General features: G+C 37.9%; 1 protein-coding gene across 3 annotated transcripts in view; it reads right to left on the bottom strand.

The window, feature by feature from the left end:
* The window catches only part of CPED1 (cadherin like and PC-esterase domain containing 1), a 300,014-nt gene that overhangs the window by 172,536 nt on the left and 108,950 nt on the right, over positions 1–18,528 (bottom strand). For all 3 annotated transcript variants that reach the window (XM_029233388.1, XM_029233389.1, XM_029233387.1), the window contains 2 exons: positions 951–1,093; positions 94–166 (listed from right to left, as the gene is read on the bottom strand). In XM_029233388.1, the coding sequence (XP_029089221.1) occupies positions 94–166; positions 951–1,093 (216 nt within the window). The remainder of the gene's footprint in view (positions 1–93; positions 167–950; positions 1,094–18,528) is intronic.

Genomic DNA, 18,528 nt, shown 5'->3' with positions numbered 1-18,528 from the left:
CACACACACACACACACACACACACACACACACACACACACACACACCCTTCAGCCAAAGGGGAAGATCCCATGAGGACTCCGGCATACTCACCTGGAGCACTACAGGGGACCTGACGCTGCCATAACCAATATCAAAAGTTAAAAGCTGAAAACATAATCTGCATCTGAAATAAAAACACAAGGTAACAAAAATACATTCTGTTTGCTGTATTTACTCTATTATTTGATACTATATGATTACTAATCACTAAGGTTAAATTTCAAGGTCCATACTAATTACAAAGAGCAGTGGCTTGGATAATCCAAAATTGAATACAAATTATCTTTGGATTTGGAATCTGTTTCGTTCCTTACAGAAAATACGAATATATCTAAAGTATTCATAATACATTAAACGAAACAATGAAGTGACTCCATAAAAACGTAATATGGAAAAGGAAGCTCTCCTACTCCTCTGTGCTAGGCATTCTTATTCGCATATAAAGCATGATAAAGCTTACATGGAGGCACCTCCTTTTTTGACATACTCGATTTAACATTTCCCTAGAAAAAGGCATTAAATTATACTCAAGTAAACAGAGATACGGAGATAAGAGTTAATGAATTTTGTTAATAAAAATCTATAAATAAAAATATACCTAGTCAATGGAAAGCATATATGATAAAAATAACTGAGCTTGAAAGGGGCTGCAATTAAAAAGATAATTTAAATAACTCTGCCTTATTTCTTGTCACCACTATTTAAATACTGGTGAGTCTTTAACATGCTCTGAAGTTTTAGGATCAACAAATTAGAAAACATAAGTTTAGAAGTTCATATTTTACACTGATATAAAATTTTCCAGGTAGCACCTACTTGTGATAATTAAGATATATTTTCACTAACAATCAATTGTTAGAAGTAGGGGTTTTTAAAAAATTTTTTTTAACATTGAAATTTGTTTTTACCTATGGAAGACCTTTGGTCCCAGAGTAGATGTTTCACTGAATACTTCAGCTGCTAGCAGGAGTTTGCTAATTGCTTCCTTCATGTTATCAAAAGTCTGAAGAGGTGAACTTGTTCTCAGGAACGTCTCAAAAAATGTTTGCAGCTATGAACAAAGTAAAGGATTCACATGTTGAAACTACAATCTCAATTTGTCTCTCTATCATTTCCAAAGTGAACAATGTGAAAGATCCCTTCAGACTATCTCTCCTTGACACACTCAAAAAAAATTCCTTAAAAAGAAAAATTTGATCATCTAAGACATATATACATACATATATATTTTATATATACATATATATGTAAAATATACTGAAAGAGTATATAATATACTTAAGGTATATAATAAATATATATTATCACGTAATATATAATGTATATATATTGTATACATTTAAAAATATAAGCCCTCCGATTGAATGTGGGGTGCCAAAACATCCTGTAATTTAAATTACTTTAGAGGTGCTTACTCCGTTTTTCTTCTCATTCCATGGCACGTAATCATGGAAAGTGAAGGGGAACTCACAGAGCTTGTGATCAGAACTGCCAAGTTTATTTTGTGACTCTTCTACCTAGGTGAACTTGGACTTGCAACTCATTCCTCCGAATTTTTGTGTCCTTTTCTTTAAAATGGGTTACTACCTACCAAAAAGAGAGTTGTGAGGCCAAATTGCAAGAAAGTCACTGTAAAGTATGAAATTCAAATCTAAGCTTTTTATTATTATCCCTTTCCTGCATATATCAGAACAAAAAGAACTATATCGAAATCGCTTCTTCTTCACAGTGTTTTGCTGTGAGAGCTCTAGCCAACCACAGAAGAATCTAAGAGAATCTCAGTGTCCTCCTAACATGTTAATTTCAGGCTTCATGTGGCTAGAGAGAACGAGGCCGTATTACAAAAAGGGGCAGGATGTTAGGTTTATGTCTTCATAGAAACACTATAGTTGGTATCACAAAGAGCTATTTTTATTTGCTTAAATATGAAAACAATCACAACAACAAAACTATATCTTGAGGATGCTTAACACCAAAGTTCAAGTCAAACTTTCTAAAAAGTATAAAACAGACCTCAAATTGATTCATAAACTTTCTCTGGATAAACACACGCTTTCAAAAATGAAGAACAAAAAATATTTTTTGAAAAAACATGCAGCAGGTATACTATTAATATTTTTGGAAGAACAAACTAAATTTATCTGAGCTGCGTAAGACTGCAAAGTGAAAAACTTTTGTTGCTATAATAATGAAGGACAGATATTGACACAAATCACCTGAGGGAGATGGTAAATGTATCTTTAAGATATGCAAGCAAAATTCACCCAAGAGAAGCAAATGCTGACTTCATAAACTCTTCCCAGCTGAAAACCAGAAACCTAATGAGATGTACACTTTAAGACCCTATAAACACATCATTAGCATTTGGCAGTTGGGGTGTTTTTCCCTCTCTAAGGACTAAGGAAAATGAATGTAATAACTGTATGATCAAAAGAAAATAAATCAAAGCTAACACTAAAAATATTAACACCCTTGAGCCAAAACAGAGTCACATGTTTTTCCAAATCAAAGTAACTCATCACATTTCACTCACTTCACCATATTATATAGAAAGGGTTATTGATAATATTATTGCATTTTTCCATTTTAATGTTTTCTGAATATCACAGGGTTCAAGGTTAATAATTTAAGAAAGTTGGAAATGTTTGTGTAGCACATAGGATATATAAGATTATCAAATTATATCCTCCATGGTAAAAAATAATTAGCAAATTACTGCTCAGGATTGTATTTATTCTTCTACTGTGGAAATGTGTATTTCTTAATTTTTGACTGTAATTAATTTTTCACCATGTGGAAAGCACTGTGTGCTGGGTTTTGGGGGACAAGGTACATAGCATGGTGGTAACTCTATAGACTTTAGAGGCTGAAAGTCACAGTTTCGACTTTGGTTCTCCTGTTACTACTAAATTGTGAGACCTTGCGGGATTACTAACAGTAACTTTATGGAGGTATTGCTAGGATTAAATCAGAGAATGTACATAAGGTACACCGCCACCCATCACACATCAATATTCAGTACACGTTAGCGCCTTTTATTAATTAAAACAAAAGTCCACAGCCTTCCTTCAATCAAGGAAGAACATTTTAAAAATATATGATAAGCCTTTCAATAGAAATATATTTAAAAGGGAGAAGAAAGAGGCATGGTGGGTAAATAGACCCCATCACTGGTATGTCTCCCAGCAGAAGTGAAAGAGGAGAACTGAAGGACCAGAATAACTGGCTTTCCTCCCATTTCCCTAAAACTCAGCCTTCCAAGAGAAGGACCAATGTCAACCACCACTCATGGAAGCAGGGGGACAAGAAGCTAGACACCTGCCATTACAAACAGAAATGTGGAGAGAGGAGATAGAAATGGCATTTAAAAGGCACAATTCAAAACAGAGAGACTTCTTCATTTTTGTATTCGTTCTGTTACCAATCTTTGTCTCTATATGCATTTCCTTCTATCTCATTGCATGCATTTCCATTTATTTAAGTCCTTCAAGTCAAAGAAAATTCTAGATGAGTCATCTCTTTATTTAGTACAGTGGCAAGCAAATTACATATGCCAGAAGTGAAAGTAGGACCATGCAAATGCTTACTATTTTTTTTTTATTCATCAACTTTCAATAAGTCACCCAGAGAGGGCAGAATACCTATATCAATTTTTGAAACTCATCCACTTAGGCTAAGTGGCAGACTTCTTTGACTGTCTGCTCATATTGTAATTTGTTACACTAATTGTATTTCCTTGGTCAAATACTTGAGTTCTGTGCATCTCAACGTGCTCGCACGTAGAGAGAAATGTGCTTGATGATTTCATGAGACAATGTCAAATCTGAAATTATTTGATAGTAATTCCATTCAAAGCTATCAGAACCCACAATACACTTTTCACTCAGGAGCTTTCTTAACCCAAACACAAATATCTGAAAGAACACCTTCACTTTTGTAAGTTAAAATCAGCCGTGAACTCAAATATCACGGAGACTTCTCTGTCTCTAGATCAAGACGTTTAATCGATGTTTTTGAATTACCTAAACATGAGAATATAAGATCCCAAGAAAATCAGTGCCTTGGCAGTAAGGTAAAAATGAATAAAAGAAGATCTTAAAACATTTAACATGACATGAAACTATTTTATGAACTATAAATTTTCCTCCTTCAGTACAAAAATGAAACACAAATTTAGTGCAAAATAAATTATGTAGAAAATGACCTTGTAAGATCACGGCTGTAAAACCAGGCAGTTAAAGCATCACCACTTGTTTGTACTTGTGTAAAATTCAAGCAATAACCCAGTAAGGTATTTGTAATTTCCACATCTAGCCATTGAAATATACGTAGATGGGTCAAAATTATCAACTAAAAATAGAAGGACAAGAGGGACTAAGGATGAACTTCAAAATATTTGTAGGAAAACTTCAGTTATGTTTTTAATATCTTAAAATATTTCTAAATTGCCCTTATATTCACCTCATTCCCCCACCCCACCTCTCACAAACCCCTCCTGTGCTAAATTCTGGGCTTCACCTGATTAATTTCCTTTATCCTCCCATAGGACCTTAGGCAGATGGTTCTCAGTGGCAAAGCATGTTGTTCTGTGTTAAACTTGTTGACTTCCTTGTTTGCTCTCACCATTAGACCATAAGATCTTTTAGGGCAGATACTGTACCATTTTATCTTTGGGTGGCCAGTATCTAACACAGGGTAGGTATTAAGTAAACACTGTTGAGTAACTAAACCTAAGTATAACATTACAGAAACCACAGAGACTTTGATAAGAGAAATAGTTTACTGGAACTTCTGGATAACATAAATTTTCTCCTTAGGACAACATGTTTATCTCTCGTTTCCATCTCGTGAGCGAGGGAGGATGAGCATTTTTCTGGTGACTTGTAATAAAACCTTTGAAAAATAGAAGCTCACAGCTGTTCGGGAGAATTTTTGAGATAAGAAAAATATAACATAAGAGTTAAAACACAGGATGAAAGATTAACCAATATTAGAGTTTTTTTAAAAGTCATGTTCTTGATTAACTGAGAAGCTATAGCAGAATACTGGTATTTCAATATTTTGAATTTTCAGTAGTGTTTAATAGCATTGTACCTTATTAAAGCTTACCAGAATTTCCCTCAGTATTAATGCGGGAGAGAGGAGTTTTCATCTTCTCAAAATAAAGAAGAATATTAGTACTTAAAACCATTTTTCACCCACAAGCATATGAAAAGATGCTCAACATCACTAGTCATTAGGGAAATGCAAATCAAAACCACAATGAGGTATCACCTCACATCCATTAGGATGGCTACTATAAAAAAAAAAACCAGGGCTTCCCTGGTGGCGCAGTGGTTGAGAGTCCGCCTGCCGATGCAGGGGACGCAGGTTCGTGCCCCGGTCCGGGAAGATCCCACATGCCGCGGAGCGGCTGGGCCCGTGAGCCATGGTCGCTGGGCCTGCGCCTGCGCTCCGCAACGGGGAGGCCGCAACGGTGAGAGGCCCGCGTACCGCCAAAAAAAAAAAAAACCATAAAATATTAAGTGTGGGCAAGGATGGGAAGAAATCAGAACCCTTGAGCACTGTTGGTGGGAATATTAAATGGTGCAGTCACTATGCAAAACAGTATGGAGGTTCCTCAAGAAATCAAAATAGAATCACCATATGATCCAGTGATTCAGCTTCTGGGTACAGAGCCAAGAGAATTGAAAACAGGGTCTCAAAGAAATATTTGTTCATCCATGTTCACAGCAGCATTAGTCACAATAGCTAAATGGTGGAAGCAACTCAAGTATCCATCCATGGATGAATGGATAGACAAAATGTAGTATATACAGACAATGGAATATTATTTAGCCTTAAAAAGGAAAGACATTCAGACACATATTGCAACTCAGATGAACCCTGAGGATAGTATGCTAGTTGAAATAATCCAGTCACAAAAGACACTGCCTTATTCCACTTACATAAGGTATCTAGAGTCGTCACATTCCTAGAAAAAGGAAATAAAATAGTGGTTGCCAGTGGCTTGGGGGGCGGGGGAAATGCGAAGTTGTTTAATGAGTATATAATGTCAGTTTTGCAAAAAGTTCTCGACACTGGTTTCACAACAAGGTAAATATTTTCAACACTACTGAACTGTACACTTAAAATGGTTAAGATGGTAAATTTCATGTTATGTATATATTACCACAATTTTAAAAAATTTTTAAGTAATATTGCAGTTTTCACAGCCTTACTCCCTCCAACAACCATGTTTAAACACCTGTTAATTTTGTATCACAAAAGTCCAGAAGAACACCTTTTTAATGGTTATAAATTTTGCAAAAGAAACAAAACACAAAATAACCCCTCCCTTGCTCCATTTCTCAGCTCCTGCAAATATTGGAAATAGTTTCCATCTCTATTCCGTCTCCTCTTACTCACTGTTTTATCCAGAAACAATCTTTTAACCTTGAACTTTTTGCTTGTTTAGTCTGAGAAATATCACACAGCAAGTTTGAATGCTCGTAGGAATGACCAAGAATAGAGGACAAATTTATGATGGGACACGAAGTCTAGAGGATGATCATTTCAGGTTAAAAGGAAAAGACCTTTTTTTTTTTAAAGGAAAATATCTTATATTTTCCCTTAAAAGGAAATATCACATAAGAGTTCTGACTCAATTTTATCCATGGTAGAACTAAGGACACAACTAAATATATGAAATCCAAGAGTCTATGTTCTTTTCCAAATTAAAAGGGGAATAAATATGCATTCAAATCTACCTCTTTTTAATACAGTTGGAATTTAATTTTTTGCGGTACGCGGGCCTCTCACTGTTGTGGCCTCTCTTGTTGCGAAGCACAAGCTCCGAACGCGCAGGCTCAGCGGCCATGGCTCACGGGCCCAGCCGCTCTGCGGCATGTGGGATCTTCCTGGACTGGGGCACGAACCCATGTTCCCTGCATCGGCAAGCAGACTCCCAACCACCGCGCCACCAGGGAAGCCCAAGTCTATTGTTCTTGATTGATATTATTATTCTGCCTTTTACAGACTCAATTGGGATCTCTCTGTCTGACTCTGACCTCATCATTCTCTCTCCCTGGCACTTGCCAAACTCTTAAAGTGTATCTGAAGGAATTTGAACACCTCAGAATTTTATCCCAATGTAATATATTTTATATACAAAGTATTTTTTGATCACCTTACAATTCTCAATAAGAAAAATGTTTATAAATTTAATTTAAAATTGCACTTACCATATGGCTCTAAATTTTAAAATATTTTTTCCAAAGAGTTACGATTACAATTATTTGTTGTACACAATTGGTCAGAAAAATAGAAATACATTACAAATCTTAATAAATAACTTATAAAATAAAAAGTAAAATTGTTTTGTAAATGCACCCCTTAGATGGATACGACTTCTTTTTATTCGCTTAGTTGAGTCTTTTTATCCATTGAGACAACAGTATTTATTGTTAGAATGAGAAGGGTTCAGTATTGGTATTAATATTATTTTCAATGTAAGCATGGAGAAGATTTGTTCACACAATACATAGGTGTAGATGGAAGGGTTTAGCTAGAGCAACATGATTTAATTCCTTGAGCTCCCTCCAAAGTATATGAAAAAAAAACAAGTAGTGATTTATCAAGAAATATTTAATTTTGTTAAAAACTGAAAACAATCTGAGTTGTGGAGGATTTGTTACTTGGTGATTAGCATCCTTCACTTTCTCTAATGAAAACCATATTTAAATGCACCTGTTTTGGGGAGGGGTTGCAAAATTTTTTCACCCTGGAGCAATTATTATTATAATATTAGGGATAGATGAGCGCTAGGTCTTTCTTTTGAAGAGCAGAGGTCTGTGCATGAAGGGATGGAGAATAAAAAGCACCCGCTTTAGAGGTGCTGTCTCAGCGAGATCAAATTTTAGGAAGGTATACATGGGAAAGATGAAGTTATGGGCATTGATTCTCTTGAAACTATCTATGGGCCTGTGAACCCCTTGGAGAGTCTTCATCGCTCCCCAGAGGCACACGACACCCCACTTGAGGATCATAGCTCTGGCTGTGTCTGGCCCAGAGAACACATCTGCTGCATGTCAGAGGGCTGTGGAAGGGGATGAAGGGCTGGTGAGCATTCTGGACCGTAGCAAGAAGTCTCCTTTGTGTTTTAAAGGGTCATGATTTAGGGGGAAAATCAGATATATAAAAACAGAAGGAAAAGAGGAAAAAAGATTTGAGAAAGGGAGGGAAAAAAATGACTAAATTACAAACCTAAGCACTGATGTGATTTTTCATTTCACACACATGTGGTATTTGGATAAAATTCTATGTCATACTTACTAATACTCACTAACCCCAGCCAAGTTGACACCATGTGCCAGACACTGTGTGTTTCTCATGCACTGTTTTGTTTATATTCACAGCAATGCTATGAGGTTGATACTCATTATCCCTGTTTTATAGATGAAGAAACCGAGGGCTGAGAACACAAGTAATTTGCCTAAGGTTTTACAGCTAAAAGGTAACCTGTATGGGTGTTGAAACCAGTCTGCTTGGCTGCAAAGCCCCAGCATTACCTCTGCTACTGCGGCTTTGATTATACAGATTTAGGAATGTGGATGGACCCTGAAATATTGAAGAATGAATCATCTGTGTTTTTACTTTCACGGAAAATGTGTTTGAAACTGTCACAATTCTCAAGCACCCACACATCTAACAAATCAACTCAACAACTTGAGCATTTGTGTAGCCTAATTACCTTTTGGAAAAACTAAGGACATTTCTTTGTGACTTAAATGAAATTACCTGAATCAAGAACAAATTCTGTGTTAAGTCAAATGATTTAAGAAAATAAATATTCTCGTCATTTGTTTTAGCTCATTGAAAATTGGCTTGCTTTAGGGTAAACCACAGAAAAACTCAATTAATTGACTGAACCTAAATTAGGATAGTTTTTCCTCATTCTCTGGAATTAGATCAAAACTCCAATATTTAAGTAAGTTTCATGCTTCCAGTGACATGAATAATTTTATTCATTTGTACTTCTTAATAACCCTAAGCTTTAAAGCATACATTAAAATTAGAAATTCAGAAAGTAGATTCTGTGATTTAATCAGTTTCATGGTTAAAAAATTTTAAATTCCCCATATGTATATCAGAGAATTGATCAGGAGCAAGGTACCAAAACACAGAAGGCTATGAAGAGCATAAAAATTTAATTATTTGCTTTGAATGGTAGAACCCTGATTGCGTTACATTCAACCTTCTCAGGGAGCTGGCAGGTTATCCTTATTGCCCCGTCTAGAATCTCTCAGTAGGATATAAAGGATTGGAGAGATTTTACAGAAAAAAGTAAAAGTTAGGGGCTTCCCTGGTGGCGCGGTGGTTGAGAGTCCGCCTGCCGATACGGGGGACACGGGTTCGTGCCCCGGTCCGGGAAGATCCCACATGCTGTGGAGCAGCTGGGCCCGTGAGCCATGGCCGTTGAGCCATGAGCCATGGCCGTTGAGCCTGCACGTCCGGAGCCTGTGCTCCGTAACGGGAGAGGCCACAACAGTGAGAGACCCACATACCGCAAAAAAAAAAAAAAAAAGTTAAAGTTGTAAGATTTTATCACTGGACTCTGTGGACATATGTCTACTGATTTTCCTTATATGAATGCCATTGTTCAAGCAGGTCACAGCTTCTTCATTTTCAGTGCCTAGAATGCACAGTCGAATGCCTGCTGCTTCTAGTTTGGTTTCTCCAACCTCACTCTGGCTTCCACCCCAAACGCTGGATAAACTGAACCCTTACTAGGGTGCACAGATTCCTAATTATTCTCTTCTCACCTTCTTATTGGAATACATCACACTTCATCATCCTACTATCCTCCAAGGGAACTGATCTGTGAGTTGAGGTCCCATGTTTTTGAAGAGAACCCTTGATCCCATGGTGGCTGAGAAGCAGGCACTTCTGCCTGGGTTGTTTTTACAGTAATGGGGACTTGGACACCTGGGGCTTGCCTTGTCACACTAGGCAGGCTGAGCAACTAGTTATTCTGCTCACGACTTAGAAGTGGCAGAAGGGAGAGGGAATGAGGTGGAGAAAGGCGGGGAGGAAAGTGAGCGGGAAAAGAAACACCAAGCTCCCAAGGCGAGAACTTATTCTATGCAGGGCCCTCGGGCGAGTTTTGGAGCAAAGGAGACCTAAGAGCCAGACAAATGGAGACGAATCATGTAACTGGCTAGTCTGCCGTGACAGCAGGAAGCTCTCCTCCCCGCCACCTCCTCACTTCCCGCTTCTCTGTCCCACCCGCTTCCATGTTCTTTGTCTCAGGAAAGGGCACCACCAGTCACATCATGGCTGCAGAGTCCTCTCTGAGCCCTCTCTGTCTAGTCCCTCTCTCTCACCTCACCACTGACTCGTTTCTACCTCCAAAAGGTGCCAGTTTCTCACCTTTTTTTTTTTTTTTTTTTCGGTACGCGGGCCTCTCACTGTTGTGGCCTCTCCCGTTGCGGAGCACAGGCTCCGGACGCGCAGGCTCAGCGGCCATGGCTCACGGGCCCAGCCGCTCCGCAGCATGTGGGATCTTCCCGGACCGGGGCACGAACCCGTGTTCCCTGCATCGGCAGGCGGACTCTCAACCACTGCCCCACCAGGGACGCCCTTCTCACCTTCTTTAGATCACCACCTCACCGACCCGTCCAAGCCACCATCCTCCTCATCCAGATGCCTTGCAACTGGTCGCTCTGTCCCCACTCATAATCCTCTTCAGTCCGTTCTCTACACAGCAGCAGCAGAGTGGGCTTGAAAAGGCAGATCTCATGACGACACTGTGGTGTTCTGTGATCATGCCTGGACTCTCCTACCTCAGGGCATCAGAATGGGCCCTTTGCTGGGAATGCTTTACCACTAGCTCTTCAAATGACACTCAGTCTCCTCCATGAAGCACAGCTCAGATGTCACTTGGTCAGGGAGATCTTGCTACCTCTCAAAAGTGGGCAACCCAGTCACTTTCTACACAGCCTCCTCCCTCGTTGCATTCTTAGCAATATTAAAAATCTGCATTATGCCAAGGGAAGTAAGTCAGATAGAGAAAGACAAATACTGTATGATGTCACTTATATGTGGAATTAAAAAAATACAACAAACTAGTGAGGATAACAAAAAAGAAGCAGACTCACAGATATAGAGAACAAATTAGTGGTTACCAGTTGCCGGGGTAGGGGGGAGGCAGTGGGGGGGGAGTGGGAGGTCCAAACTATTGGGTGTAAGATAGGCTGAAGGAGGTATTGTATAACACGGGGAATAGAGCCAATATTTTGTAATAACTGTTCATGGAAAGCAACCTTTCAAAGTTTTATTAAAAAATTGTAGTTCTCCGTATTTGTTTATATATGTATAATTAATTTTTATCTGTATTTCATCTACTATTCAACACAAGAATAAACTCCATGAAAGCAGGGACTTTGTCTTGTTTGTTACTATATCACTTGAACCTAACAAAATGTCTAGCATATGAGACACTTCATATGAGAAGTGCCCAGTAAATATTTGTACAAGGAATCAAAAAACTTATTTAACCCATAGGAAACTAGTCCTATCTTTCAGATAGAAAAAGTGGTTCAGAGAGGCTGAAAGACTTGCCTGAGGTCACACAGTTGGTACAAGGATCTTCCTACTGCACATCCATATCTAGGCCTCTAGAGGTCATGCTTTGGGATTTTTGTTTTTAGTTCTGTAGATCCAACACTATAGATCCAGTACTAGTGATTTATTTCTCTCTCCTTTAGAGTAAAAATGCAATTGGATATACGCTTCTCACTCAGCCTGAAAGAACGTCATCATTGTCTTATTCGTATTTTAAAATCACATTTCTTTTTCCTTTAATGGTAACTCCTTGAAAGCATGAAAATGTAACACAGTTCCTCAGCGTAATGTTTTTCTTCTTTGACTTCTGAGTTTAAAGTAATAATTTCACTCTCTGTGACTTGAATACATATTCTTTATGTAGATGATTTGGGTAATGAAGCACACGGGAAAATTCTTATGCCTTTCAAATATATCTGGAATCAAATTTCTGATAGAAATCAATTTGGAACAGTACTTTTTTTTTTTTTAAGATGTTGGGGGTAGGAGTTTGTTAATTTATTTTTGCTGTGTTGTGTCTTCGTTTCTGTGCGAGGGCTTTCTCTAGTTGTGGCAAGCGGGGGCCACTCTTCATCGCGGTGCGCGGGCCTCTCGCTATCGCAGCCTCTCTTGTTGCGGAGCACAGGCTCCAGATGCGCAGGCTCAGTAGTTGTGGCTCACGGGCCTAGCTGCTCCGCGGCATGTGGGATCCTCTCAGACCAGGGCTCGAACCCGCGTCCCCTGCATTAGCAGGCAGATTCTCAACCACTGCACCACCAGGGAAGCCCGGAACAGTACTGTTTTAAACAGGTAAAGGAGGCTGTGATGGCTGGGACTATTGGATTCTGGAAGACTAGACACCAGGCATCGGGGAGCTGGTTTAGAAGGGGACACATACCACATATAGATACATATAAATACAGGGATACCAGGAATTCCTCTCTTGTTTGCAGTCCCTTTCTCCAAATGGTAAAACTTGCTTCATAGGGCTTCTAATAACTATTAATAGTTTCATAAGCATGGAGGTGAGGGAGAGAGGACAAGCTGTTATGAGACAGAGGATAGACTGGGGGGTATGGGGATGCTCCATATCAGGAAATGAGGAAGTCAGAGAATGACTGCTTTACTGGAAGATGCTCCAAAGAAACACAATTTTAAAAAGCAATGAAATATGTCTGTATATCGCAGTACGTATAGAATACAGCACGATGCGTGTGTGCAGGATCCTGAGAAAGAATCCATCTTTGTCTGCCTTAGTAACATTCAGAGAAATGAAAGACAAACTTTCAGTTCCACCTCACAATATTAGCTCATTTATATAATTCAAAGGAATTCAGGCTAAAAACCGATTTGAGGTTCAGGCTGAAATCAAATAGAAGTACACACAGAAGATACGTGGATAAAAATAATGCACTCTCAGATGCTGAGTCGAAAGTGCTAGTGCTAACTTTACAGTAATTAAAAGAAAAACCTATGTATTGCAAAATCTCCTTAAATGGAAAAACAATTCCCAGTGACTTACAAATGTTGATATCATTCCAAATAACTGTGTAACCCAGGCAATTTAAATTGCACTGAAGATTTACCACCATTCAGAATCTCTACTTAGCAATATAGCCTTACTACCACAGCACGGATTATCAAATAACTTTTCAAAAATAAATATGTATATTCCAGTGAAAGAAAATGGTCAAAGATTTGCTGTCCAAATATTTTTGCTTTCTCTTTTTCTTTCACTATTGGACAGTGCATGCAATACCTATAAAGACCACTTGGGGGCAATACAGTATTTTTGTTGTGTCTCATCACATAGCTATGTAGGTTTCAGAGAAGATTGCTGTTTCTTTCAAATTTGAAGTCCCATTTTAATATATGGGAGGGAAAAGGCTGTATTTCATTTTAAACTTACAATGCATAAACCACATAAGACAAATGCAAGTCAGATTTTCTCCTGAAGGGAACAAAAGTCTGTCCTCTTTTAGCAGACAAATCAGTCTTACCTAGTTGGCACATTTGGGAATATTTTATATTTAGAATTTGTCACAGCTTTAGAGATAGATCTCAAAGAATAAAGGAAACTGTAAATAGAAATGTTTAAAATGACAAACATATAATGATCTTCAAAATGTACTAGTGGAAAGTTATTTTGTTTCTATACCTAAAGTGAAAATGTAAATATCACCTGTCTTCTCCACTGGGTATATATTTTAGAATAAACTTAAGCATTAAAGTAATTAATTTTTGACAACATTTACTCCCATTGTCTTCACTGTTATTACTTTGCATTCACATCACACTTTGTAAAGGGGTTATTTTATTACTGATTATTCTTTTCAGCAGGTTGATGAGTGGAGTCTCTATTCCAAGCCATTTCCCTCCCCCTGTCTGCTGAGTATTAAGTATTGTGTCAGGCACTGAAGGTTTTTCTTTTGTAAATCAAAAATAAACAATCTCTTCTTTAAAGAATTTTACATGTATTTAGGCAAGTAAATTTTTCTGCTTCGTTTTTGTTCTCTTGATTCTTTTATTTACTTTATCTAATTTTTTCTCCCAATATATTTTCCTGTCCTCAGAAGATATTTAACATTACCACAGGGATGCAAAACTCGGGTGAGCCTTGTTGTCAAAGTCCAAGAATCAAGGCTTATGAAATTAAATTTGGTAACTCTCTTGGTGCCTTCTTAGAAGTGAAAAAAGTATCAGGAAGATGGCAGGGAGTTTTGCCTTAATTCATGGCTCCATTACCCAAAGATTCATTTTAACAAATCCTTATCATATGGAGGGTAGTGAAGGAAGAGATTATAGCTGCTCTGCCTTTGAACATCTTTCTGGCTTAGCTAGCTCATCTATTGAAGAAATAATGAGAAACTGAAAAATTAAGATGTTCCCTGTGGATGCTTAAACTGCTCTGGAGCACTGCTTACAAGAGCCCTCATTTTTCATGCTCAGTTTTTACTCTAAACCCTTGTTTATTTTATAAACTTCTGATCAGCGAGGTGCACCAGAAATCAGAGCAATAAGTCTGTACGGGATAACAACAGAAAGAGGAAGAGCCTCCATAAACTAATTTATAAGAGCTTCTGTGATGTCCACAGGCCATCCACTCCTAGGTTCCAGTTTGGAGAAATGACACTTGATCTTTGCAAATCCTTAACTGGGCATCTTCCTCATCCCGACACAGGCATCCACTAGATGGCGCCAAGGAGAAGGGGGCTTTGATCAGGACAGGTAAAGGGGGGGCAGGGAGCAAAGGAGTAGGCAAATACACACCCTAAACCCCAAACTACCACTGAGGCCTTCCCTCTTCCATCTCTCCAGCATCCTGAATGGATTCACTTACTTCACCTGAAGTCCCTGAATATCAGTTAACCTCCATTTTTCTGGATGGATAATTAACACTTGTCCATCAGTTTTCTTGCATTAAAGGAAATAATAATTAGCAAATTTATTCATTAGGGTTAAGTTTCACCTTTATGTTGTCACTACAATGCATATATATAATGTGTCCATATCAGATAATTATATCTGTTCACTATGTTAGTTCAGAAGAGATGACATAATTAACAAAGATGGTATATATAAAAAATTCGTATTTATCTTCTGTTGCAGAGCCTACTCTAAAATTTATCTTCTGTCGCAGAACCTATTCTAAAATATTTCCCCAAGTTTCAGTTTTTAGCAAGTTACAATTAACAAGATACCTTTAACAAAAATGATAATGATAGACAATCATTCACTGATTAATATTTTTTGAGGGCTTCCCTGGTGGCGCAGTGGTTAAGAATCCGCCTGCCAATGCAGGGGACATGGGTTCGAGCCTTGGTCCAGGAAGATCCCACATGCTGCAGAGCAACTAAGCCTGTGCGCCACAACTACTGAGCCTGCGCTCTAGAGCCCGTGAGCCACAACTACTGAAGGCCCTGCGCCTAGAGCCCGCGCTCTGCAACAAGAGAAGCCACCGCAATGAGAAGCCTGCACACCACAATGAAGAATAGCCCCTGCTCAACGCAACTAGAGAAAGCCCGTATGCAGCAATGAAGACCCAACACAGCCAAAATCAATAAATAAAATAAGTAAATTTTTAAAAATATATATTTTTTGAGTGCCTGGCACTCTCCAGATTTTGCCTGCAGTTCTGAAAGCTTAGGTTCATGGGTTTAAATGATCACTTTTGATCAAGTAAACATGGCCATGATTAATGAATAATTTTCTTAGGCTAATAATCCAGGTTCAGTATTAAGAATAAATGAATGTACAAAATTACCCGAAAGCCTTTTATGGAACAAAGATGGAAATGAATGAGTGAATAAAATGAATGAATAAAGGAAATTTTTCAACACAAGAGACAAAGTTGCCATGGGCAGCATCAATGCCATCAACAGCATAAAATTATTTTGCATTTATGCACTTTAAAATCCTGGGCAGTTGCAAAATAATCATTCTTTTTCTAGAGCTAACATATACCTGAAATAATATTTAACACCAATATGGGCTGATTAGATAAGTGTTATTTTGCAATTATTATTTAGGTTTTTATTGTAAGTCAGCTCTCATCACATGTTTATTCAATTTTATTCTGGTTATCTATAATTTCTATTTATATAAAATCATACTTTAAAATGAACACCCTGATGCAATTTTTAAATTTAATCCAAGCAAGAGTAGACCAAGTAACACATCAACTCCTTTTACAAACTCCCAGAAGCAGGCTTTGATTCACATTCCTGCTACAGCTGACATAAATCTCCTGGGCCTACAGAAGGGCCAGATGCTCAGTGAAGAAGTCTTTTACAAGGTCTGCTCCATAGTCTGCAGTTTAGATGTAAAATGAAGATCAGGAGAAGAACACTTCCTCAAGTTGAAAAACTATAATGTAACTTTATACCTGCTTCGAAAGACATTACTCATTTTTACCTTGAGAATACATGAGCTATCTCACCTGACATTATGAAAGGCACTGTATAAATATTGACGGCAAATGAGGCTAACTTTATCCCTACAACTGTATCATGGTTCCCAAACTGAATAAGAGACATATGCATCTTTTAAAAGGGGTCCTTGTAAATAACAACATGCCCCTCTTTGCCAAGGTTCACTCTCTCCTCTGTGCACATTTGCTGATTGCATCGATGTGAGAGGCAACTGTGGGCACTGGAAATGGAGGAATGGTCCCCCAAAGGCCAGTGCAGTGGTGGTAGAGAGCTGGTGATTCAGAGACTGGGCGGCAGCTTGCTTTAACTTTGGTTTCCACTGGAGGTGATTCTCATAGATACTGACGTGAGCAAAGACGGCAATGTCCTGTGTTTTCCCTTTTCCATCAAAGTGGCCCTGCCCAGAAATTCAGATGACATCTGCCTATTACATTTCCTGGAAAGCCACTAGAAGATCATTGCAAAATACAGGGCTGAATTAGAACAGCTAGGGATTAAATATCCTTGGGCACTTTCTTCACATGGTTAAACAATTTTAAATCATCTTTGATTGAATGCCACCCAAGCATTTATCAAGAGCTGATTACATTCAAGGAATTATCCTCATGTAACCTCTGAATACCAAATATCAACAAAAGAACGCCTTCAAATATGGAATGGCTGATCAAAATACAAATTCATTTAAGTTATGTCTCAACTAGAGAAAATAAGGCTTTGGATAGGTCTTCCCGCCAGAAGTCACAAATCACTCCAGCAATGCATTTTTCATCCAAGCAGTCAGCCATGATCACAAGTATACAGAATCTCCAGACATCATAAAGAAGTTATAGACAGGAGAGCTTCTTCTCTGCTGGATAACTTTACAATGGATGACGGGATAACTTGTGACTTTTTACTCTAAGAACCAAATTTAAATTTCTTGCAGTTAATCTACATGACTTGCATATAAAGACAGCCACGGATGTATTTGACTGAAAGGTATAGTTACAGTGTCTGTGGAAGAGTTCTACTCTTCAATGCATAGGTATAACTGCAGGGTTATATAATTGAATTGAGAGATGTTTCAGGGAAGAAATGTTTGAATAAAATATTGCTTGCAGTTGAATTTATTATATTCACCAAGAAAATGACATTGCTGAACAGCAAGCAGCAAAAATGGTGGTTTTAAAACTGGATCAAAGGATATAATAATCAAATGTTGCATTTGCTATTAATTTTCTTTCTTCTCCACCTCCCTTTCCCTTTTAAATTTGAACATTCTTTGGAAACATCTAACACTTATATTTTAAATTATTTTTACTGTACAGACGGGGATTTTAGAAAAGTTTAGTTTATAAAGCTTCTATTTCCATTATTTCTCAAATTTGCATTAATGATAGTTTTCAACTCTCTCCAAAGCTATAGTACATGAAGTATCTCAGCAGCAGACGTAATTGGGAATAAATGAGCTCATAGTTATATCTGTTATTACTTTCATACTCCTTTAGCTGCCAGAATGTTCTGGCACCAATAACCAGTTTAGTGGGCTTGCCTCACTGCACAGTGCATAAATCACTACCGATTTAACCGAGCAATTTAGCCTTTGTATTCAGGACTCAGTACAAACACACACACACACAAATTATGTTTTGTGGAAATTTAAGAACAGTATTTAATAAAACATTGATATCACATGGTTAGTCTTTAAAGTGGGTTTTGGTCCTGTCCTCCACATTAGCACTGAAAACCATTTCTGTATTTTTTCACTTCTAAAAATATCACAAGGTAGCTGTATTTTGGAGAATGGTTAAGTGATTTAACAGATAAGTATAATCTATTTGTTTTAACTGAAGCTATAAGTACTTCAGTTGGGTAAATAAATAGACCCTTGTTTTCTGAATCTATCTGTAGCATCAAGTATAACTTTGACCTCTAGAAGGAAATAATTGCTCTCTGACACATTAATCCAGGAAGCTGCACTACCTCCCTTTGA

This window comes from Monodon monoceros, unplaced genomic scaffold, assembly GCF_005190385.1.
Source record: "Monodon monoceros isolate NGI ecotype Baffin Bay Population unplaced genomic scaffold, NGI_Narwhal_1 Super_Scaffold_2, whole genome shotgun sequence".
NCBI lineage: Eukaryota > Metazoa > Chordata > Mammalia > Artiodactyla > Monodontidae > Monodon > Monodon monoceros.
Note: the sequence above shows the minus strand (reverse complement) of the source record. Positions and strands in the feature narration are given on the sequence as shown.